We start from the raw sequence: 20,691 nt of genomic DNA, 5'->3' as shown, positions 1-20,691 counted from the left end.
GTAGTAGTATGTAAAAAACTTAACTAAAATTAAATTTTATATATCAATAATGTTGGATAAGAAACCTAAACAATAATATAATATAAGTACACTATATAACGCTACTATATAAATCATATATTTAAAATAGTAATTACTATATATATCAAAGTTTTACATTAGTAAAATGAAAAAATACATGTACGCCCGTGCGAACTCTGGTATCTTTTTATGATTCTATGCAGTTTATGGTACAATTAAGTACAAGATAAATATATATTAGGAAAAAATCACACAAATATGAATTATCACAGATATTTTCCCTAAAAATTGGATTTTGTTCAACATATTGTTATTCATTGTTCCACATTAATGAATAATATATCTATATATATATATATATTGATATTATACCAATAAAATTATACTTATGTATACTATAAAATTCTAGCTGCTCATTATAATGCTATAAGTTAACTCTAATACCCGTTTTATTTGTTACCTCTAGATTATATTTATTTCGCTGAAGTAGTTGCTAAGTATGAAGAGTTTCTTGAAGTTAATCTCTAAGCTTTTCTTTTTATTCATTCTACTTGCCGGCCAGGGTAAATTTTCCATGATATTAAGTTTTTATGTAATCAAATATGCTAATATATAAGTTATACACTTTGATTTTGATTTTTTTTTGTATAATATAGTATCTTGAATGTATAGACTAAGTGTAAAACTTTAACTGAATGACCTATTAATAATATTTTTACATCGTCATCATCTCATACTTTAAAATATATGTATGTTGTACAAAAAAGTATTCTATAGAATATTGAAAACACATAAATTACATAAAAATCTTAATATATAAAAATATTTCATTAAAAATTGAACAATTTTTTTTTTGTTCTACCTAGTTAATATTAAACTGGCGTTACTGTGATGAATACATGAATTTTGGTTGTAAAAAATTATTAAGTGTAACAAAATATACTATGCACTAGAAGTAATTGAAGTATGTTGCAATTCTGAAGTTTTTTTCTAGTTCTTGATTACATTTATGACCATTAATGTGAATTTTTATGGAATAATTTTTACAGGTATGAAAATGGTTCAAGGACAACAAAATGTGTGAAGCAAATAGCATAGATTTTAGAGAAATGTGCTTGAAGTGGAGGAATTGCAAACAAGTATTTATAAGTGAAGGTTTTCATGATGGTTGTTGCAGGGGATTTATCCGCAAATGTGTTTGTAAGAAACCTTGTTTTTAAACTAAAGCTGCAACTGGAATATATGTTTTTTGGAAAAAAAACTTCCAAAATGCTTAATTCATGTGTATTCCAAAAAATTGTTCATCAGTTACAATCACTCCAAAATAAAAATAGCATTTCATTTCATTTCATAACATTTCATATTATTCCATAAAAAATTGAATTTCTATTTGAAAAATCATTCCAAATTAAAAACGTTTTGGAATAGATAGAATATTGATTTCATTCCATTAAATTCCAGAAATAATATTTTCTATCATTCCATATATTCCAATTATTTGTCATCAGTTAAACAATTTATTCTCAAATTACTCCAATAGCATATACCCACACACCTTTTAAGCTTTAGTCTTCACAAGACACAACAACAATAGGTTTCAAAGAAAAATAAAACAAAAATAACATCATCAACAAAAGAAGTGTAACTACTATTCCCTCTGTTTATAGAAGATCGATGTTTTAGAAAAAAATTTGTTTCAAAAAGATGTATATTTTATGCTTTTTATGAAAAAAGTTACAAATTTTAAAAAAAATTAATTAGTTTTATTGGATTACTAGTGATTAAAAATTGTTGAAAATTGAATATTATAAAAAATGATACATTTATGATAGTGACATAATGCGTTTTCTTAATATGTGTAAAAACACTAAAAAATCTATTATTTAGGAAAGGAGGGAGTATAGTTTATTCTTTTTTTTTTTTTTTTTTGTCGTCGGGAGTATAGTTTATTCTAGAGTAACATAAAAAGAGTCCCAAACAATTAATGCCAAATGTTTTGGATGATTCAGCGTTATTGGTTACGTTCGTTCACTCTTAATCCTCATACATTAGTTTGATATTTGTAATTTAATGCGAAATGAAGACATTATACTCGACCACGGCATCAAAACCACTAAGCGAGTAAGTCTGGGCCTGTGCATAGCCTCTAGCGAGCCTGAACTCGCCGGTGCCTCCTATTATCGGAAACTCTCTCAACTTTGAGAATATCGGATTCCGTCCGTACATAGAGACGGTACTGCCGTTAAACTCTCCTTCCGTGAACACCAAGTTAAATACCATTGTTAAGCTTACTGTATTCATATCCGTCGACGCATACAGCCCCTGAGCTCTCCCGATTTCTTTGGAGCTCGGGTCGGGTCCCTCAGTCAACAGGTTGTCGGCTATCACAACCACACCAAATGTTGAGACGGCGGTGGTGTTTGACACCGGGGGATTTGTGACTCTTATGGCGGTGGGTTTGTCACCCGATGTGACGTCATGGAAGTAGAAGTGGAGGTGCGTGAGTTTCTCTGGCTTGTATTCTTGAAAAGGAGTCGTTTTGGAGTAAGAGTTGGATTCTGCAGCCGTGACGGCAAGAAGAAGAATAGTTGACAAGAGAGGAAGAATAAGAAGAAAACGTTTAGCCATGATTGTTGTCTGTAAGCTACGAAGTCAAATAGTAATACATGAGGCTGCTGTATGTAAATGTGATATTTATACACAAAATTTAAGTGTTTATATGAAAATCTTTTTTTTGTATCATCTCAACTTTTTCAAATTTATTGTGAAAACAACATTTCCGTTGACAAGAGATAAACAACTAGATGTTGATGTGGGTCTAGATTAGAGGGACCAGGTGCATATTGAAAAATGTTACCAAACCTAGAAGAAATTAACGGGGTTGACCTTTGATTTTGTCCGCAAATCATTCCTTTATTTTGGTATATTGCGCATATGCCCGATCCAGTTGTTGCGTTTTGGGAGAGATATATTTTCACAACTTATAGTAGAATTATTTTATACTAGGTGTTTCACATGCATATGCGGGCATAAGTATTTTATAATTAACTATAAATACTTGTACTATTAATTAAATATTATAATATTAAATTCTTATTTTTTTTCAAGAAATTTTTATGTATTATAATTTTTTTAAATTTATTTTTACATTATATTCATTATTAATAATAGTAAATAAATTTTATAAATCACGCTATATTCTATTTTCAACTATATAGTCTTAATAATTTTACTTAATATTTAGTTAATATATTTATTTTTATATAATTTATTAATTTATTCACTAAGAGTATAAACGATATTAAATAACATAACAAATAATAATAGTATATATAAATTGTTTTCTATCTGAATTTTTTAATAAAAATATTTTTTCAGATAATAACACAGTATATATAAGAATTATCTTATTTTTCAAATATGTTTTTTTGATAATTTTATTATATTCTTATAATCAATTATTTAATATTTAATATAACATCTAAATTTAATATTACTAAAAAATAATTATAACTAAAGGTATTGTTTAAATTAATAAATTAGTGAATCAGTCAGAAACTAATAATAAATCAATAACCTAGCTAAAAGCCTAAACCCCAATAAAAATACGACAAATAAAAAAATACTAAATATTTAATATAACATATAAATTTTAATATTATAAAAATGAAATTCTTTTTGATTATATATAAGATTCATTAAGTGTATTTTTAAAATTAATAAATTAGGACCCATCTAAAAACTAATAATAAATCAATGATTTAGTTAAAACATAACAAATAATCAAAATTACCTTAAATCATAGAAAAAATGAAAAAACAGCAAATTTACTTTCTATATATAACATATAAATTTAATATATTAAAATATTTTTTAATTATATTCAGTAAAATATTTTTTAATTATTAAATTAGTGACTAAGCTAAAAATTAATAATAAATCAATGATTTGGTTAAAAATTAATAGTAACATGACAAATAAGCAAGATTATCTAAATTTATGGAACATATGACAAATCAGCAAATTTACTTTTCAAATAATAGTATAAATTATATTTGAAGATTTATATCCGTATCTTATTTTAACTTAAAATTATTTATATTCAAACAACTTTTATTTTTATATATTTCAGTAAGTATATATAGAAAATTTGAATATTGTGTTCCGTTTGGCTACCATTATAACGATTGTTTCCAATTAATCAGATTTCATTTTTTATTTGAACACCATCAGATTTCATGTTTTTCTTTTAAAAGTCTGTAATTCTACGACAAGTGTTCGTAATCTAATAATCATTAAGTTAAACTAGGTAAAGAAACCCGTGCGATGTCGCACGGGAACTCATATTACATAAAAATATATATCTTACAATCTTTATTTATAAAGATATAGCTAGTAATAATTAAATTATATAAATAATATTTAATTTTGATAACTAAAATATGATTTACAAAGTATTTGAAGATATATTTATATAAACATTAATGTTCTGATTGTATTTTTATCAGAACAAATATTACAAACAATTGCATTTCCATTTTTTAAGTTTATTCTTACAATTTTCACATAATATACTTTATAATTATCAATGAAATGTAGTTCTAAATTATATATATATATATATATATATATATATCACAATCACTTTTTACATGATTTTATTATTTTTGCATGATATTTAAATAACTTTCCTATTTAAGAAACAATATTAGAATTATTAGTTCATAATTTTTAAAACAATTACTATTTCTATGTTGGTAAATAATAATATATTATTATTTTAATATATTTACTTATTTGCTTTATTTATTTGAAAGAATATTAAAGAGATTGGATATCTTACTAAATATATGTTGAAATAACCTTTCAAATTTATAATATTACCTTGAATTTCTGGAAAAGTTAATTAAATTGATAAATTATGAATTTACCTTTTGAAGACATGATGACTTCTGTTGGAGTAGTAAATAGTATTTTGGAAGACAAAATGATATTAAGATGGAGATACTCCAGAAGTCTATTAAGTTTTCAATCAAATTTTTAAGATTTAGGTTAATGCACAGAAAATAACAAATAGAGCTTTCTACGTTTATATGTGTTTTTTAAAAATCTTTAAAAATCGATCAACAGAAAAAATTCTTATGTATATATACCCGATGCGATCGATATGTTCAAAGATAATACATAAATCTAAAAAATTGATAATTTATGTATAATTTTCTGTCAAATAATCGCCTCGCGACTTCGTCCTATCAAATAAAAAAAATATTGGAAATGATAGAAATGCAACTAAATAAGTTATTTCTACTTGATACATCTGATTCTTGAAAAAAATTAAGTAATTGTATGATGGAAATATTGAGAAATTGAAAGACATAAAAAAGCAAAAGAAAACTGTTGGTGGTGGTGATATTCATAAACTCTTTCACAAAATTTAAAATTAAAGTAATCATTTGCTGAAATGAAAGTTACTGAAAAATTAGTCAGTTTTCTAGAAGTTCCAAAGATGAGTTTAAAAATATTTGGAAGTCAGTTACATATATAATTGATGAAGATGTCAATTGAATGAAACGTTGCATTTGTTTGCGGAAGAGATACGACTGCTAACTCATGATCTGAATGGGTGCTTTGTAGCATTAAGAAAACTGCATTTCTTCACTTCATAAATTTGGTTTAATTTATTTTCATTAATATTTTTCTATAAACCAAACCGAGAATTGCTCTTTTTTTGTTTGTTTGTTAGCCTTATCGTTTTTTTTCAAGTCGTGTGTTTGTACACACATAAACCTAATAATATAATGGAGAGAACTTCTTCCATGTGGCAAGCCGCCAATGTTGAAAGCGTGTGGGTGAGGAGCCATCACCTCCATAGCACCACCTGGTCCACCTCCACATGCATCTCCCTCTTTCCATCGTTTCTCTCCTCCTCCAACCCATCTTGCTCCACTTTGTCTTGGTGTCTCGTGGGAAAGTGTGGATCCGCCGCTGTTTATCACTAACCACGACGAGTCATCACCACGGGAGTATCAGCCCCTGCCATCACATGCCTCGTTCTGTGCCATCCCGTCCATGGCGTTGAAGCTTCATATATGGTTTGTATGTGGAGAACGTGAGCCGAGAGGGAAAGGAGACATACGAGCCGGAGACACCGTATCTTGACACCAGCGGGACTGATGATCTTCACCACCACTAGCCGTAAACCATCAGAGTTGTCGCTCATACCGCTGTAGTACGAGAGATACACCGTTCCAGGTCCATGTCGTAAAGGTTAAGTGTTCCTCATGTGTGTCTTGGGCAGTAAGTTTCTAAACCCTAAATATTATTTTGTTATGTCATGGTTTCATGTGTCTAAATCAGTTTTAATAAAAGAAATCGTTTAAAAGAATGGGATTTCAAGCCAAATTGTTGTATAACACGCACATATACAACCATTCAGAAATAATATACAAACTATTTATAGATTTTCAAAAATTTGTCTCAAAAGTTACATCTTTTCAATATAAAAATTGTTTTTATTGAAATAATACATATATGTATTGAAATGATACATATATGAAAAGTCACAACTTTTCAATATTAAACAGTTATTTTAAATAAAAAGACATAACTTTTAATTGTTGAAAACATATAACCTTTCAATTGAAGTGAAGAGTTGTGTTTTTTCATTTTTAAAGGTTGTGAAAAAATATCTCTAAAAGTTACATCCTTCGAAAAAATGTCACTAATACCTGCTTGATTTTTAAAAAGTTGCATATTTTACTAATCGTACATTTTCACTTCGAAATGTTATAAAGTCCTACAGTTGCAACTTTATATTATTTTTATATATACCTATTCACACACTTTACCATTCGTACCTTTTCAATTCTATTTAAACAATTTTGGGTCAAATTTTTTATACACAAAAAAATCTAATATTCTATGTATCACATATGACGTGATCAAGAAGTTGTCTCCTTCACTGTTATGAATCTTACTGATCATAAAGTTAAAGCGAACGCACATAACCATATCTTCCAGAGAAAACTCTACCTTCCACCATTTTATTATTAGTAGATTATTAGTAGATTAGTGAAAATTTAAATTTAAAAAATGCATGACAAAGACTATTTATAGATTTTTAAAATCTATTTGAATAGTCACAACTTTTCAATCTGAATAGTCACATTCTTCTAATAGTCACAACCCTTCAGTCTGAATAGTCACATTCTTCTAATAGTCACAACTTTTCACTTTTTAAAAGATACTTATGAATAGTCACAACTTTTACTAGATTATTTATAAAAGACACAACCTTACAACATAGGACTTTTAGAAAAGACATAACCCTTTACGCATCTTTTTCAAAAGACACAACCTTCCAACATAAGTGAGATTCAAAAACTTTGGAATTAATTGGGATTGCTATTATTAGTAGATAAAGTGTTCAAAATCATCGTCACCTTTTTTTCAAAGTACGGCATTCTCTAAAATGTAACAAATGTGCTTTAAATTTTGCTACGAAGCTATAGCGCCGTCCGTAAATGGTAGACATATATGAAATTTACCGGAATAAAATTAAATGGAACAATATAAAAAACACACGTTCGTTGACGAGCAGAGAGTTATAAACTATGTCAATGATAAGCAATAAGGTACACATAGATAAGTAAGATAAACATACAGATTCTGGAATTCGATTCGATGACATCAAAATTAAATTTTACAAGTAAGAGATAAAGATAAATATATTGTAATTAAACATTGTTGTCTGTGAGCTTGTAGGAAATGGTTCCAAACATAATATCAGTTTTCTCTGGTGATTGTGTAGACAATGAATATGCCATCCACTTCACGAATAGATTGAGAAGATGAGAGAGATCCTGGACTCTTGTTGATTGACTATATATAGCGAGTTATTTAATCCTTAATAGGAATTTTCTAATCAGTAATTGACGGGTTCAACTTCAGGGGACCCTTGCTTCTGTCATCGACGTCTCCTACTGATTAACTCGTGGACGTGCATTCCTTTTGGTTCATGGACCGGTCGGTAGTCAAGCCGGCTTCTTATTAATTCTCTATACTTAATCCTTTAGCTTCTCTTGATTCCTCCTTAGTCCTTGCTGCTCTTTTGTCCTCTCCTTTTTCCAATGCTAAATTTGGGACTCAGTTATTCATGAAACTAATACTAATTAAATGATCTTAAGGTGGAAAACATGGTGGAACTAAGGGTTAAAACTTAAAAGCAACCCACATATCTTTTTTATGATAAAAAAGCAATCGCTCTAGGCTGCCAGAAAAGAATTGGTAAATGAAAGACCATATTTCGACAAGAATGTTTGGTCTAGTTGGTTAAAATATTTATTATTTTACTCTCTAACCACTATGCTGTGATTGTATGGTTCCTTCGGTTGCTTCAATCTAGTAAAAGTTAATACAAGCCTTTTTCAAAATTATTTTCAAACTCAAGGCTAACTCTTTGAAATATTTTTTTTGGTCTAAAACTCTTTGAAATATATGAACTATACAAGTGATTTTATTTGATTTACAAGTGTGATTGAGTATATTCGAGTATATTATTAACAATTTATACTGATTCATTTATCACTGATTGATTTTATATAAGAAAGTCATCTAACTTAATATATACTTTCATCTACACAAGGAAACTAATAGCTTTATTCTACAATTTTCCTAAAATCAGTTGTAAACCCTACAATTATTCATGAATAAGATCAATGGTTCACCTTTCAGTGTGAATCACAAGTGCAAATTCAACTACAACCGTTGATTAAATTTTACCAACTATATAATATGTGTGCTCTTCAGAAAATAAGGACACTAAAACATTTTAAAATCATCTAAATTCCATTTTCTTCCTTTACTCTCCCTTTAAATAATTGAGCGTACCGTAGGAGATGCAATAAACAAGAACACACCCAAGCCTCTATCACCATGCCTATCTGCCGTGCGTCAACACCACATAACCTTCAAGTAGAGGCTCCGTGAGAGACACAAGCAACAAAGCGCGTAGTCAAAAGCATTCAGAATTTGGGGGCAATATTGTCTATACAAAATCTTTTTCCGAGTGTCACTTTTATCATTATTGTTATTTTTTCGCTTTTTTCCCCTACCATCATCTTCTTATTCTCATTACATTTCAATTAAACCCTAAAAAAAAAATTATCTTGTGAATCTATTAAAGCCGATCTCTAATCTCTTTTCCTACTATTTATATATAGGCTCTTTTGTAGCCTACTTCTACTAACCTTTTGTATCCCTCACAAGTGAAACATACAGAGATATAGCTGAAAGATAAGCTAAATGGCAGACACGACGTACACAAAGGTGTTTGTGGGAGGGTTAGCTTGGGAGACGGACAAGGATACGATGAAGAAGCATTTTGAGCAGTTTGGTGAGATCTTGGAAGCTGTAGTCATCACCGACAAGGCTTCCGGCAGATCCAAGGGCTATGGCTTCGTATGTTACAACATCCTTGTTTCTATTTATATATAATTATATAGAGAGAGAAGGGGAACTAATTAGTGAATTTGTAATGATCTTAGGTGACATTCAAGGAAGCAGAGGCGGCGAGGAGGGCTTGTGTGGACGGTACTCCGGTGATCGACGGAAGAAGAGCTAATTGCAATCTTGCCTCTCTTGGTCTTCAAAGATCCAAACCCTCCACTCCTAACCATGGTTTGATATATTTTCTCCCTCTCTCTTTCGAAACGTGTGAAAAGGATAATTCATAGTTAATATATGGTTAGAATGTATATACAAAGGTGGTTTATATATATATATTGATTAGATATTTTTGTGGCCAATTAAGTATTGGAATTACATTATATATACCAGCTAGGTGGTTGATGTTACTGGACCATCAATACAGCGTTTGTGTTGATTATATCAAAGTCATGTTGATGATGATCGATGGTTGATGAATGTGGTAGGAGGAGGAAGGATTAACAATATGAGAGTGATGATGAGCAGCACAATGCAGACTGGTTTTGGACCACCACCTACTTTCACTCACTATCCCCACCTCCCTCTCAATCTCTTTGGGTATACTCTTCCTTCTTCTTGTTTCCCCTATGTATTGATCATGATGATAGTACATGCATGCATCAACAACATACCATTATACCTTACAACTCATATGTTTTGTCAATTAAATCGAACAAAACAATTTGCATATAACATAGCTGGCTGTCCTTTGATGTTTCTATTTTTTTATTAATTTGTGGACCGACACTATTATTACTGTTAGTTATTAGATAACTCTATTTTTTTTATTTTTACTGTTTAATAATGCATGTCGAGTAAAGTGACTGACAAAGGTGGTCAACGGACAGCTTGTAAAACAAACTGATTCCCTCTTTCACCAATCATTTTAATTACTCTTATCTCTCTCATCACATGCTGTCTTGTGTCATGACCACGTGTATTCGTACTTGTTGTCACTGTAAAACATTGATTTTGATACTCGCAGGTACTCTCCATACTCGTCAGATTTCTCTCCATTCCCTACGGTCAGTAACTTTGTATAGCGAATCGAATATTCTATTTTGTCTCTAACAGTACAGTTATTCATGTCATGATCATATTATATACATATAACGTTATAATCTATAATGTGATGTGTTACAGAACTTATATGGTGTATACGGCTGCAATTCCGCGGGACAATACGGACTGTATGGAAATGGAAACGGCGTAAGCGGTGGACTAACCGCAGCTGCTGCATCAGCCGCTCCTTTTTATCCTTGCGGTGGAGGACAAGGTGGGGTCCAGTTCTCTCAGCCACAGCCATTTTATCACCATTTCTCTGCTTATGACAACCCTCACCATTACTCTCCTGCCACCATCTCTCTTCAACAAGGTTCGTATTATGATACATATACTACTATACACACCAAAGCCAAAACAGAGATGCATTATTATAAAGTCCTTGAGAGTGTGTATTTTTTTGGTCACAGGTGTAACAGGCTTTCCGCTTCAGCCACCTCTCATTCCTTACCTTTGATAGCGCTATCAAAGCTATCACAGTCGTCATCATCAAGTCACGAGTCATCTATGGTTTATTGGATACTCTCTGGCTATCTCTCAACACTTTTTTCACTCTAAAAGTCACCTCATGTTATGGAATTTGAGGTGGCTTTTATTTGCGGATCCCCAATGGGGTCTCCAATTTCATATGGTGGTTATGTCGTATTGTCATCTTCCACCTTCTTTGCAACTGCATATTCACGAGAGAAAAGGGTTCTCTCTAGGTAGAGTGATGTTTGCTAATGGAGCACAAGCATCAAGCATCACTCATGTGCTAAACTCAAAGCTGATGCATGTATCGGCTTATTTTTGTTATCTTGTTTTAGCCTAGGGATGGCTAATCAACAAAACAAAAAGAAAAGAAAAATGTCCGTTTAGGATTAATGTAAGAAAATTAAGCACTAAAACCCTGTGCTGTTTGCAAGACTGAAAAAATGATTGCACATTTAAGCAGCTTTTTGTTGCATGAACATGTGAAGTCTTTTGCTTTAGGACTTAGGTAGTCAAGTCTTCTTCCCCCTGAAGGGGAGGAATGTCTCAGATTATTTCTTACAGCTTAGGCCGTTAACCTTCTGTTCATGACTGTCCAGAAGATTAATGTTTAGGATTAATGTAAGAAAACCAAGCACCAAAATCAGGTGCTGTTTGAAAAACTGAAAAATGATCACATGTTTAAGCATAATATCAGAACAAACAACCCTGGAAGCCGTTTTTGTTGCATGAATATGTTAGTCTTTGCTTTAGGACTTGTTAGGACTTGTCGTTAAGTCTGTGCCCTTGGATGGGAGGAGTAATGTCTCAGATTATGTTTCTTAATATAAAAATGCATCATCCAAAAATATTCCAAAGTATGTCCCTTATAACTTTATTGTGCTTTGAACATGTAATTCAGCAGTAGATTGATTGATCAATGTACTCATATTTTCTTCTTGTTCTCAACAACCTTAATGATAATGGAAGGCTGAACAAATAGCTAGTACATTGTCTTCTTAGATATGGTTGTGTTATAGTCAACATCTTGGGAAGAAAACATGTTGTGGCCCAACCATGTTGTTCTCTAACATTTTATAAGCAAAATGAAGCCTGTCTATATAAAATCCAATCAAGAACGCTACCAGTGGCACTTTTGACTTTCAGATTCTCCTTTGAGAGATAGGAGACGCCTGTCTTACATACTCTTCTTAAGCCGCACTCAATAGATGCTGAGACACTGCCTCCTATCAAATTTACCACATAGAAAAGTCACGGACGGTTTCTTGGTCTCAAGCATGAATAATAGAATGGGATGGAGATAATAAGATCCTGTTCAGGGAAGACCCACCAGAAGTTTTCTAAATGATGGTGTCGCAGAACAACAGTTGTGTCGCTCAATCTCTCTACACTACCCAAGAAGTTACTGAAGGAAGTGATGATACCATGTGCATGAACTTGGCCAGTGTCTCTACTAGAGCAACCTAAATCCAGAGATTTTGGTATATTTTTGAATTTTGATGGTATGTGAAAATAGGTTTGGAGTTTGATTTTTGACTAAATTACCAGTGATGAAACAAAGACATCTCACATGTGTTAATGCGCTCTGTTTCTGGAATTAACATTATTTCCACTTTCCAGCAAACTTTTGTATGGTTAATCAAAAAATGACTTCAAGATAGTTCTCAAGGCAACTACACAATGACTGATGCTGTCATGTTAACGTCATTTTAATAAAAGCTCTTCTGAAAAAAGGTCGTCTAAAGCAAATACTACACCAGAGGGAAATTATATGAAAAACAAAGTGTGCATATTTGCCTCATAAACCAGGATATAAGCAAAGTCAATTGCACTTGCGCAAGACAACAAAAGAACAACAACTTTAAGATGTAATCATCGGCTCTGGATCTGACGGGTCGCTTGGAGTTTTGTCGGACTGACGTGCTGAGTTGAACAATATGTCTTTGATAACCTGCACATTGATGTATCAAAAGACTTCAGAGTCAATCTCATGGATTCATGAACCAAAATAGAATAAACAGCATCAGTATGACAGGTTGTGTTTACTCACCTGTGACATTAATCCATGGACCTGCTCCACCGTTATCTTTGCACTGTCCCGAGTTATCTTAGCAAGTGGAGGCTCATCCTAGAAAGTGATCCACAACACACATAGTTAGGCTTTGAGATCTCCCAAACACACAACTCTATGGAACCAAACACAGACTACTGGCAACTACTAGTTGACGAGCTCATTAATTCTACCAAATTTTTCAAAGTGTTAAAACTATAACAACTCCGTATATTTTGACTAAACAAACACGCAATTGCAAAATCCCACAACCAGAAACGTTGAACCATAATGATGTGCAGGTAGAGTTCCACAACTAGTTTATATATCAAAGTAACATACATCCAAGAAAATGAAGAGCGGATGCAGGTTTTGATGGGCTGATAAGATTTTTTCTACAAACTATCAATCCAAGTAGCTAGATGATAGTAGCAGTTAATTTAGCCAAATGTTAAAGTTCTACATAAGTAAAAGCTTGACAAGAGGGCAAGTGGAAGAGCTCAAGTTCATGGTCTAGAATCTCAGACAGTCAAGAAACACTGAGAACATAAAAGCCACTATTAAGACAAACCTCTTTCTTCCTGTGAAGACTGGCCGGTATTCCTCCAAACCGGGAGTGCGCTAGCTGACTCTCGGCTTGCTCAAGCTTCTCAGCTTCATTGGTAAAGATTACAGTGATAAGAAAAAGAGAACAATATTAAAACCTACCTCAATGAAAAGGTTAAAAAATTAGCTTGCTCTTGCATATACAATAATTATTTACCCAAGTCTGATATCTGTCCGGCAACATAGTCTCCATTGCCGAGCAGTGGGGAAGAAGAAAGAGTGTTCACCCAGTACTTGTTCCAAAGGAGATCCAGAAGGTGGCTATCAAGAGATGACTTGAAGTAAGTGATGTCCAACGAATAGTACTGCCACATCCAAAAACAATCAAACATAAGAACACCTCCAAGATTTTGTTTTTAAAAAAAAGCAATAAATGAGGATACAACAAGTAGTACCTGTTTGCAATGAACACCAAAGTCCTCAATCTTGTTCAAAGGGATAGTCTGATACTCAGAAACATGATCATCAGAGATCTTATGCCCCTCCGGATAAGTCCTGAACGCCCCAATCTCAACCTTACCAGCCGAAACAGTCCTCGTCGGATCAATAACAACAGCCAAGAAAGGCTCCTGATACTGTTGGTTAAGCATCTGCGTCGAGACATCAATACCCGAGAGCCAGCATCCATACCCAGGGTGAGAGTGATACCACCCCACAACATTCTCCAATCTCCCAGCCTATGGTACAAAAAGTTGGTAACTTTACTATGGCAAACAACAAACCCAGTAGTAATCTAGCTTAAACATGTCGAAAAAACCAAACTTTATGAGAGACAATAGAGAAAAGATACCAGCTTGTTGGTCTGAGAGTACTCAACCATGTACTCATAGGCATCAGCCTGAGCATTAACCCTAGTCTCGGTTCCTTCAACAGGCAAGGCGAAAGCGTCCATGACGATGATGGTATCCCCCTCGGTCTTCCCCTGCATAAGACCCATGATCTCGATCGTGCCGCCGGAGCGCGCGTGTACGACCATCTTGAGGAGCGCGAGGGCCGAGATTTGGACGCGCTTGAAGTAGTTGGGATCCGTGGCCCACGGCTTCTCCTGCTGGACCTTGGTCTGGGAAGCTTCGTCGTAGTAGAATATGCCGTCGGAGGAGGACGAATCCGGTTGCTCTACGGTGAGGATGTTGTTCTCGAGCTCCCATGTCTTGCGAGCGATGGTCGAAGAGTCATCCATTGTTGATCAAATCGCGAGAATCAATGTTAGGGCTTTTGAGTAACGAAGCGATCAAGAGTAGAGAGAGAGCTTTGTCGAATCGGTGAGATTATATGAAGAAAGCTTTGGGCTTTTCTGGGTTTAGGAATTTACACCGCTTTATATTATTATTATACGGAAGGGCGGCCCATTTGGAATAATGTTATTACTTATTTATTTATTTTTTATATTTTATTTTTACTTCTTTATTTTCATATTCTTTAAAATAAAGTATTGAACATTTATTTCTCTAGATTTTATGATAAAAACCTAAATAAGATAATTAAGTTGACAAAAAAATCAGAATAAGGTCTACTATCTAGATAAAACCATTATGTTATATTAAGGAACTAATCCATATATGTATATGATACATGTATAGATATTAAAATATATCTCACAAGTATCAGTTTACACTAACTAAGCATAGAAATATACAAGACAAGACAAACATTTCAGTAACTTCAATAACAGAAGCAAACCGCTTAGCTGATGGTTTGGCTAACCTTGCATTTTCTCTTCTTTTTGGTTTTATAGTTTTGTTGTGGCACCGATTGAGGTCGCTGTTTTAGTTTATGAGGATGTTGCTGGACCGTTGCGGCCACGACAAACTCGTCTTGTAAACTGAAGTTTGGGTTTTTTTTAAAAATAAATTGGGAGTCATTCTCCTATATTCCTACCAAAAAAATAAAATAACAGAAGAACAATCATTCGAGAGCCATATACAATTTTGGTAATGTAACATGTCAAGACTTGACTAACTAAAGAAGCTTTATATTAATAAGATCGATTATATAGCTTAATTTTATACTTATTGTCACACAGTTTCATTAGACTATCTTAAAATAAAGCAAAGTACACAAGATTATGTGATAAATTGTTTTTACACATGATTTAGCCGCACAGAACATATGATCGAGAAGATTCGTATTTCTTTTGTCAATATGTCAGTCTTCTTGCTAGCTTCTCTCATAATGGCTTGACTGCTCCATTTTTGAGTTGTAAGTTTGTGGCGTTGCGTAACAGCGTAAGATTTAACATTTGACATAAGTCTACAAAGTAAATGGGCTATTACCATCGTTCATTTTAGTTTATCCATATAACATTTATATTGATCAACTTACATATATATATGCCTAGAAATACTGATACCTTGCTTTAACTTCTACATGAACTAGAGACAATGCATAGATTCTATAAAGTTGATCAAAATGATCATAAAAATCTACAAAAAATCATTGAAACTGAAGCGTTATGGATCTCTATACCACGTGCTTCCAATCAAAGGGAGAGACCAATGTGTTACTCAAAGGCTCAACGCTCGAATCTTTAGGTAGAACCAATTGGTGGAATAACCTTCAAAGCCAAGTTGCCAATTAATAATCCTCCTCCTTCAGAAATGATATCATTCGAGTTTTGGTTGTATTCCCCTTCATAAATTGAGTGAATGATATTAGATCAGATGTCCAGATCATGTATAAATTTTTAACACATTTATCTTTTTGTATATACTTGTAATAAATTAATCGAATAGGACCACTTTGCTAGTTTTCTTTGTCAACATTGAAGATTGTGACTTATGACTATTGTATCCACCTTAATTATAAGCAAGTTATCATCTCAATCTCAAACTTCCTTTAGGTCTTTACACATTTTCATCGTGATACGATTGAATGACGTATAATACTCTTTCATAAAGCAACTGAAAACCAACTTCAAATTACTAAGAAATTCTCAAGAGACTTAATTTTGAAAGAAAATTTAATAAAACTCTATAATTTGTTGGAAGTGGGGTTTTTCACCCCTATTAATGCATAGCCTAGTTCCAAAAAGATTCATTTAACTCAAAGTTCTTAAGTCAAATAAAACTAACTCCACAGATGTCAGGATCTAGAATCTAACAACGAAAACAACGTCATAAGCTAAAGCTCGCATCCATGTTTTAAGAAGAACGTGTTTAATCGATCAGCAAATATCGATGATACTTTGGGACGAAGTGAGATGCATCCACGTTGTAAAAAATATATGACCTCATATATCTGATAAGGTCGAATATATGATTTTAACAACAAAGACGACGAGAAAATTTTGTGGTATCCGAACAGCCTTTCGATTATAAAAAGAGGGCTCAATCTGCAAAAGAAAAGATTCACTTTTTTCTCTTCAAAATTTTAGAAAGATATTTAAGATAAGTAAACTAGCGAGTAGCGACCCTGATTCTTATTGTATAGCAAGCTCGATTCGATAATCGTATATGCTTCTCATTTATAAACTCTTTCTCGATCCTGATTTACATTCAGTATAAACGGAATTTCTAACATACTTTGTCCATAATATGTTGTTGGTATAGACAAGTCTTAGACATCAGTTTAGCATCAATTGAGTAGCTTAGATTAGATCAGGTTTAGATCGGTTAAGCTTGTAATTGATACTGAACCAGATCTCGCTCTCTAGCTAGGATAAACGCGTGTGGAATGTACACGTGTTATGGTTAACTCAACTCAAGTTATAAGAGTTAGTTAGCTTTAGTTAAGAGTTGACGAGCTGAGCTGATTAGGTTGTTAGATCAGTATCTTGAGCGAGTCGACGAGAGCAGAGATCCAAGATTGTATTGACGGTGACTCGAGTGTGAGATCATCCGTTGAAGATAGTTGATTGCTGGTTCAATCCCAGCTCCGGTGAGATATAGCGGCCAACATCTAGTTAACGGTGTTGGTGCGGTGAACACCGGGTAAACAGATCGTGTGTGTGCTCCGTAGTCAGAAGATCAAGCTAGTTCCGAGTTGTGACGTTAGCATTGTTCTTCACAAATTGGTATCAGAGCTGAGGTTACTTAGCTAATGGCGGAGCTCGCGAAGATCAAGATCGGCGGTTACAATAGCTCATATCGGAGAGCAAGAACGGCGATTGGTGAATCTTGTGATGGCGACTCACAAGATGAAGATGCATATACAGATTACGATGTTCGACGGCACTGGAGATTTTGGGATCTGGAAGAAGAGAATGCTCGCGAACTTGAGCGTTCAGGGATTGAAAGACGTTCTATCTCCGCCGTCATAAGCTCTGGTGACTGCGAAGACAGACGAAGATGACGAGGAAACAAAGAAGAAGCTTGAGCTCGACGAAACTTCAAGATCTGAAAGAGACGAGAAGGCGATGAACATAATCTTCATGAGCGTTGGAGATCATGTACTGAGGAAGCTCGACAAGGTCAAGACTGCTTCGGAAGCATGGGAGTTACTCGACAAGCTATACATAGCCAAGACATTACCAAATCGTGTACACGCACAGCTCAAGGTGTACGCTTTCAGGATGCAAGACTCTAGGACCATTGACCAGAACGTGGATGACTTCCTCAAACTGGTGGCAGACTTAAACAACCTAAACATAGACATCCCCGAAGAGGTATAAGCAATCTTACTACTCAATGCACTGCCGAGCAGGTATGATTCTCTAAAAGAAACTTTAAAGTACAGCAGAGAGGCTATTAGAGTAGATGAGATTGCTAGTGCTGCTAGGTCTAAAGAAATGGAGTATAAGGACTCATCTACTGCTAAGTTGAATGGGGAAGGCAACTTTGCTAGAGGTAGGGAAGAAAGTAGAGGCAGAAATGGTTTTGCAGGTAGAAACAATAAGTACAGGTCAAGGTCAAAGAGCAAGGATGGGAAGCGCTTGTGCTGGATCTGCGGTAAGGAGGGGCATTTCAAGAAACAATGCTACAAATGGTTTGACAAGAACAAGGATCAGAAACCTGTCCAAGACAGGGGAGAAGCATCATTGGCTAGAGACGATGCAAGAGATCTCGTAGGCTTACTTGTAGCTGAAGCAAACTCAGTGGCAGCAGACAGAAACGAGTGGGTGTTAGACACTGGCTGCTCATTCCACATGACCCCCAGGAAAGATGTGTTCGTTGATCTGCATGAGTCTTCGTGTGGGAGAGTTAGAATGGCGAACAACACTGTATCTGAAGTGAAAGGCATTGGATCAGTTAGATTCCAGAATGAAGACGGTACAACATTCCTGCTCAGTGAGGTTCGATACATGCCAGAGATCTCAAGAAATCTGATCTCAATGGGAACGCTCGAAGAAAAAGGATGCGAGTTTAAGGCAGCTAATGGTGTCCTCAAGGTCATTAAAGGATGTACAGTCTTTATGAAAGGCATAAGAAGACAGTCCTTGTATATTCTACAGGCAAAGGCTAAAACTGAAGACTCGTATGAAGGAGAGACGAGTTCAGCTTCAGCAACAGGCAAGATACTGAGTGACACGCAACTATGGCATAGTAGACTGGGTCACTTGGGGCAAAAAGGAATGGAGGTCTTGAAGAAGAACGGTTACTTCGGAAAATCCGCAGTTGAAGATATGAAGTTCTGTGAAGCATGTGTGATTGGAAAAACACATAAGGTCAGATTCAGTCAGGCAAAGCATGTTACCAAGGAGAAGCTAGATTATGTGCATTCGGATCTGTGGGGATCACCAAATGTGCCTCATAGTCTAAACAGAAGCCAATACTTTATATCATTTACAGATGATCGCACAAGGAAAGTGTGGCTCTACTTCCTAAAGTTCAAAGATGAGGCATTCCAAAGTTTTGTGACATGGAAGAAGATGGTAGAAACTCAAAGTGAAAGGAAAATCAAGAGATTGAGAACCGACAACGGACTTGAGTTCTGCAACCATCAGTTTGATGGCTTCTGCAGAGATAATGGTATAGTAAGGCACAGAACGTGTACCTATACGCCACAGCAGAACGGCGTGGCGGAGAGACTCAACAGGACCATCATGAACAAAGTAAGGAGCATGCTAAGTGAGAGTGGTCTTGAACTGAAGTTTTGGGCAGAAGCTGCTGCGACAGCCGTGTACTTGATAAACAGGTCACCTTCATCAGCATTAGAATTCAAGATACCCAAAGAAATGTGGACTTCATCAACACTAGATCTCAGTAATCTCAAGAGGTTTGGGTGTCTGGCCTATGTACACTCCTCAGAAGGGAAGTTGCTACCAAGAGCCAAGAGAGGAGTGTTCACGGGGTATCCAGATGGAGTTAAAGGTTTCAAGGTTTGGCTGTTGGATGAACTGAAGGTGGTGATTAGCCGGAATGTAGTCTTTAGAGAAGAACAAGTCTACAAGGAGATCGACAAAGATAATGCAGAGGGAGAAACATCCAGAAGCAGTTCAGTATCTATGGATCTAAAATTGCTAAAAGGAAAAGATAAGGAAGATATGTCCTCAGAAGAATTGTTGCAGCCTGAGGTCGAAGAAGTTGCTGCAGAGGAAATTGATGATCTCAATAATTACCAACTGGCCAGAGACAGAGACAGGAGGCAGACTCGACAGCCTCCAAGGCTTATGGACTATGAATGTGATGTCACAGATGGAGAAGATCAGTTTGCTGGTTTCGTTTGTTTGATATCAGAAGATACTCAGACAGAGCCAAACTCATACGAAGAAGCAATGTCAGATCCGGATAGTGATAAATGGACAGAAGCTGCTCAAGATGAGATGACATCTTTGGAAGCAAATGAGACATGGGACCTGATTGATAGACCAAAAGACCAGAAGGCAATAGGATGCAGATGGTTGTTCAAGAGGAAGGCAGAAATAGCTGGAGTATAACCTCCAAGACACAAGGCTCGGTTGGTAGCAAAGGGATACTCCCAAAAAGAAGGAATTGACTATCAGGAGATCTTTGCTCCGGTGGTCAAACATATCTCAATCCGGTTTGTACTATCAGCAGTGGCTCACTTCAACATGGAGTTGCAGCAAATGGACGTCAAGACGGCATTTCTGCATGGAA

The 20,691-nt window shown here is 34.4% G+C and overlaps 3 protein-coding genes across 4 annotated transcripts; 1 reads left to right on the top strand and 2 right to left on the bottom strand.

The window, feature by feature from the left end:
• Positions 1 to 2,002: 2,002 nt before the first annotated feature.
• LOC106429748 (dirigent protein 2) lies at positions 2,003 to 2,715 on the bottom strand. The gene has a single exon (XM_013870500.3). The coding sequence runs from the start codon at positions 2,647 to 2,649 to the stop codon at positions 2,089 to 2,091; it is 561 nt and encodes a 186-aa protein (XP_013725954.1). The 5' UTR covers positions 2,650 to 2,715; the 3' UTR covers positions 2,003 to 2,088.
• Positions 2,716 to 8,930: 6,215 nt separating this feature from the next.
• Positions 8,931 to 11,521, top strand: LOC106429795 (probable RNA-binding protein ARP1). Of its 2 annotated transcripts, none has more exons than XM_013870544.3 (6): positions 8,931 to 9,480; positions 9,567 to 9,699; positions 9,954 to 10,065; positions 10,493 to 10,532; positions 10,651 to 10,882; positions 10,980 to 11,521. In XM_013870544.3, exons 1-6 carry the CDS (start codon positions 9,325 to 9,327, stop codon positions 11,024 to 11,026), a joined length of 720 nt encoding a protein of 239 aa, XP_013725998.1. In that variant the 5' UTR covers positions 8,931 to 9,324; the 3' UTR covers positions 11,027 to 11,521. The 2 variants fall into 2 exon arrangements, with proteins under 2 accessions (XP_013725998.1, XP_013725999.1); XM_013870545.3 differs by having other exon boundaries at positions 8,950 to 9,480; positions 9,957 to 10,065.
• Positions 11,522 to 12,725: 1,204 nt separating this feature from the next.
• Positions 12,726 to 14,985, bottom strand: LOC106429794 (COP9 signalosome complex subunit 5a). Its single transcript, XM_013870543.3, has 6 exons — positions 14,487 to 14,985; positions 14,092 to 14,373; positions 13,854 to 14,001; positions 13,662 to 13,744; positions 13,091 to 13,168; positions 12,726 to 12,991 (listed from the first exon to the last, which is right to left on the bottom strand). The coding sequence occupies exons 1-6, from the start codon at positions 14,874 to 14,876 to the stop codon at positions 12,902 to 12,904; spliced, it is 1,071 nt and encodes a 356-aa protein (XP_013725997.1). The 5' UTR covers positions 14,877 to 14,985; the 3' UTR covers positions 12,726 to 12,901.
• Positions 14,986 to 20,691: the final 5,706 nt, after the last annotated feature.

This window comes from Brassica napus, chromosome A9, assembly GCF_020379485.1.
Source record: "Brassica napus cultivar Da-Ae chromosome A9, Da-Ae, whole genome shotgun sequence".
NCBI lineage: Eukaryota > Viridiplantae > Streptophyta > Magnoliopsida > Brassicales > Brassicaceae > Brassica > Brassica napus.
The sequence above is the reverse complement of the archived record's forward strand: the minus strand, read 5'-3'. Positions and strand labels throughout refer to the sequence as shown.